The sequence below is a fragment of the Montipora capricornis genome, chromosome 8 (genome assembly GCF_036669925.1).
Source record: "Montipora capricornis isolate CH-2021 chromosome 8, ASM3666992v2, whole genome shotgun sequence".
In the NCBI taxonomy this organism is placed as follows: Eukaryota; Metazoa; Cnidaria; class Anthozoa; order Scleractinia; family Acroporidae; genus Montipora; species Montipora capricornis.
In genome coordinates, this window is record NC_090890.1 from 14,873,973 (window position 1) to 14,878,972 (window position 5,000).

A 5,000-nucleotide genomic window follows, 5' to 3' on the forward strand; every position below is an offset into this window, starting at 1 on the left:
TTGATGAATTCTTTCCCATCCTCATCAAGAAGTGAAGGTAGACTTTTGATTTTTCCAGGCTGACACATGGATCCAATCATTAAAGCAAGATTTGGGCATTTTAACACCAGTTCTTGATAAAGGGACAGGTTGGAAAACTTCCTGATGTGCTCTGGACTCTTCATTTTAAGTAGACATTCAGGATCCTTTGCATATTGCCTGATCTCTTTCTTAATGTCATTTATGGCCTCAACAAGAACAAGCTGCTTTATATAACTGTCCTTGTACACAGCTTTGGCAAGAGCAATGTTGTTACCACAAGCAACATTTCTGATGATACTTCGAGAAGACGATTTCTCTATTGTAAATTTATCAACCTTCCCAGTTTTTGGATAACCTAAGAATACCTATGAGAGAGTGATCAAAGCATGTTAATACCAATATTAAAGGTAGCTAACGTTATCTCTTTCACCCTTGGAAGAATTTCTATGAAGATTTTTTACATTTAAATTTTCAATGCAAATATTGAGAAGTCTCGACAGTGCGAGGTCCTTTTTGTGATCAAAAATCGAGGAAGCATTTAGAAAGCAAGAAGGTTTCACTCTTAAAGTTACATGTCGTTTGAATTAAAGAATTGTCTATCACACACATTTTTGAAAGGCAGACGGCAACCGGGTGGAAATATTTCGCGTGCCAGGACAACTCCGTGGTGTCTCCCAGATTTTTATGCTAATCATCCCTAAATACAAAAAAAGAGACTTGGCAATGTGGTCGTGTGAAGACAAGTTAAAAGGGGAACGGCTCACTTCCGGACGCTGCCCGCTTCTCAAAAACGCGCGTGCTGTTAGCATTCTAAGGTGACCTATTATAACTCTGAAGTTATCGAGTGAACAGTGGACTAAGATGTTATTCTTTCTCATGCAAATACGTGGCAGGGTATTCACCAGTAAAGCTGAATTAAATGTCTCCGTGAAGATCTCATTGCGCTCAAGAAAATGATAACACAACTTATCAATGGCGCAAATTTTTGCCGGAAACATGCAGAGAGCGTGTATATGTGTCACACATGGCCACTGCAATAGTCAAATCTCTCATTGATATAAAACTTGGGCACTGGAATTTGTCATCATTTCTTATCAAGCTTAAAAAAAATCAAGCGATTCCTGGAAGCAAAGACTACGTGTACGACTTTGCTGCACGTATTATAAATTGAACGCATCTAAGTGAAATATCGATCTCTCACCTTCATTAACGGTTGTTCTGAAGCATAAGAGCTAACGTCCATTGAGGAGAGCATCTTATCTTCTAGCCCATGAACTTCAGGAACTTCAATGGATGGATTTCTGTTTTCCTTAGAAAAGTCTAAGGAGCGTCGCGAACTCGCAATTTTCGAACTGGTCGTATCTTGCGGTCTAATTTTCTTCGCTAAAGGAGATACTCCAGTCGGTGAATTCGTTGATACTCGTTTCCCGGGCGCTATCACAATGACTTCGTTCGCTTGTACAGTTATTTTCCTGAAAGTGCCGTAAATTCTGGCCAACGTCCTGGCACAAGTTAGACAACTGACGTCGGAAAGTTTTTCGTTCTGCACAAGGTCCAACCCGAGGGAAGCAACAACATCGGCCAACACGACAGTCTCACCGCCAGTGTAAGAAACAAGCTTCTTATTCCGAACAACTTTAAATAACGAAACTCTAGGAATCTTTGTTCCCAAACACGTCACGTTTTTCTTACAAAACCTACAGAACTTAGAAATATGTCCTTCCATAGAGACTCAACACATCACGACAATTAAAAAAAAAACGCGCTCGCACTCGCGCGAAAACCCCCAAGGCCGCCCATTTTTAGCACTTTGACGTTTGATCTTTTGACAGGTGAAAGGTCATTTGCAAAGTGGGCGGAATGAAGAATTTAAAGAGGTGCTTACAGGCTCTCCCGACCTTGCCTCGACCCAAGCCCCCACTCGCTTTTCACACGCAGTTCTTTCCGTTTTCTCGACTATCTGAGAGCCTGGAACAGGCTAAGCCATATTCGGATGGCAAACAACATTAAGGTTTGATCGGTTTTTCGAAAGGGAACAAGCGCAGCTGTTAAATATTAGGCCAAGGCGTGAGAGACAATGTTTTGGGGTCACAGTTTTTTCAATTTTTTTATTTATTTACTTATTTTTTAATTTGGGCCACGGTGTTAGCTAATAATACTTTAGGAAATTCACCATTTTGGATACACTTCTCTTATTTCGATTGTCTTCTACCGAAAGCGGTCCTGTGCGGGGAAATTGGGCAAAGGATACATTAGATCAAAGATCTGGCCTTTCTGGGTATAAGGAATTTTAGAAGTAACAAGCTGTGTTTTTATCATCCACTCAAAGTCGACTCTGTTTGAGCATATTTTGTATCCTCTAGACTGTCTCCCCTACCCTCCCATAACAACGAACAGCAAATCGAAGGAAAAAGTTTCTCATGTCTACCTTTTTCACAGTGTTCTCCCGTAGATCCTGGCAAACACTCACATACGTACTTCTTGTCGGTATAACCCATAAAACACTTTCCGCCGTTGAGGCAAAGACTACTGTTGCAAGGATTCTGAGGGAGAAAATATGGAAAAGTAAATACGGACGAAGCAAATCGATACGTCTACCCACCACATAACCTTGTCTATTCCTATTCGGGGAAACCAAATAGACTGGTCTACCTAAATGGTAGAAATGCTGCCGAGGGGAAGGGAGATTTTCAATTATGCGTGCGCTAATTTAACGACGGTCCGTGCGTGGAATAGACCTTTTCTTGGTTTCTGACGCCATATTGGTTGGGGAAGCAAACACGGCTGAGGTTAGTGTAACAGTGAATGTATGGGAATTTTGCCAACTTTGAACCATTATAAATCCTTTTAAGTCTGACGATTGGGGATAGTGAGAATACCCCTCAAAAATCACTTCTTTTGAAAATATTTTCGTGAAGTATGATGCTCAGAATCAAGCTATAACGACCGTAAACGAAATTTGTAAATTCACATAAATCCTTGTAAAGAAACTTAGGCAAATTCCCTCGAAATTTGCAGCGACATGAGAAGATTTCTAATATCCAGTTTTCAAACGATGTGCCTTGTGCAACGATCTAATTTTCCCGTTGAGTGAATGATATTAATAAAACGACTAAAAATATTTAAAAGATTTGAAATTCTGCCACTTTGTAGCGGAATTATAGAGGTTTGGTAAAGGTAAAGTCTCTCCTAACGAGCCAGAAGGCCCATCAGACCGGCGCTTATCTCCGGTTTCCTTAGCATGAAGCGACTATTTAGTATTTCTACTCACCCCTGGATGGGATGCTAGTCCATCGGAGGGTTAGCCCCAGCATTTCGCCGGTACCCATTTATACACTTGGGTGGAGAGAGGCACCGTGAGAGTAAGTGTCTTGCCCAAGAACACAACACAATGTCCCCAGCCAGGACCCGAACCCGGACCACTCGATCCGGAGTCGAGCACTCTAACCATGAGGTTTGAATTCGGCCAAAATCTCGTACAGTCACTGATAATTTAAGCAGCGTTTGCCCCCGAATCAAGATGGCGTCAGAAACCGTGAAAAGGTCTATTGAAGGGAGGTTTTTTTAAAACGCCTTACAAAACGTGGACCCCCAAACTGGACCTCTCTCGTGAAAATAAATAAAACAAACGTGTAATTCTTGAGATGGTTTTAATAAGCGCCAAGAACTATGATTCGTGTGTCTGATTGAAACTATATACTCTGCCCTTGAGAAGACTCCGAATCGTAAGTTTTTTTTAACATGGCGCCCAAAGTGGGGCAAAGGGCATTTTCTCATCGTAGCTGTTTAAATCTTGCAGGAAGATTATAATTTTTCTGTGTTTTTATTTTTTAATTTGTTCAACACAAATATGCAAAATGACAAGAATAACATAAAGTACCCATAATGGTGTTTACAGACGCAAGATTTCAATCTGCAGATTACATCGCTTCTGTGCGTGGTATTGCGTGTTACAATGCTTCGGAAGAGAAAGAGAACAGAGAAAGAAAAAATAACAGAAAAAAAAATCCTTATAGAAGAAAAGCCCACTTTCGAAAAAAACATTGGTAGTAAATTTTTAGCAGTAGCAATCTCTTATAGAATGATGAGTCTTTCATGCAGCTGCAAAGGGAAAGTCCGGAAACAAAGCTCAACCTCCCGCCCACCAGCGCAAAAAATATAATATTTTGCTGCAAGAATACAGTAATTTAGTGCCTGCCGATTAGTCGACCTAACGTATACGTAGCAACCGCATGCGATTTTACTTGAATTTAACAAGATCTGTTCTTGTGAATTTCATACCACCAAATTTGAAACTGAATCCAGAAGGAGGCAGTTTTGTTGCAAGAGACAAAGAGGGGGTCCAATGTTTGCTTCTCGCTTTTGCAAAAGGTGCAGCGGCGATCTGTTTACTTTAAAAAGGTAAGTTGTGGTAAAATTAATCATGTTACTCATCCTTTCTGAGAACACTATACAACGCATATAGTGAGTCCCCTGAGAGGACATGTGGTTACTAGAGTAAAATATCAAACCCAGAAAAATTGAAGGAAAATGGGATTAGAGTAACATTGGCATAGAGCATGTTGATCATTTCCGAGTTCACTTCAATTTCTTCTTTTTGAAGTGCAAAGTGCTGTGGTTATTAATTCTACTTTTCGTGCGACTTAAGTATTATTTCACAAAGCTGGGATGAGGTTTATATAAACGGATAAAAGAAGCATCAAACAAAAAACAGAGCAGGCTGCAAACTTCTGTTGTCCGAGTTCTAATCCCCCGTTAGCAGAGGTCTCTTTTCTCTTAGCGTTGAGTCATCCCAGTGAACGCAAAAGAAAACAGAGACCTCTGCTAGCAGGACCGGGAACTCTTCTAATCCTCTGTGTACCAAGATCTTACCACGCATCTTAATTCCTCCATTCGCGCATAACCACAGTTCCTTGCGTTTCGAAGAAAAATGTGTTCTTCTCCCGATTAGAGAGCTGCCTCGTTCTTTCGCTTAAGGC

The 5,000-nt window shown here is 40.7% G+C and overlaps 1 protein-coding gene across 1 annotated transcript in view; it reads right to left on the reverse strand.

Moving 5' to 3' along the window:
* LOC138013733 (uncharacterized) overlaps positions 1-5,000 on the reverse strand; it is a 61,909-nt gene that overhangs the window by 38,714 nt on the left and 18,195 nt on the right. The window contains exon 3 of the mRNA XM_068860809.1: positions 2,450-2,564. Within this exon, the coding sequence (XP_068716910.1) occupies positions 2,450-2,564 (115 nt within the window). The remainder of the gene's footprint in view (positions 1-2,449; positions 2,565-5,000) is intronic.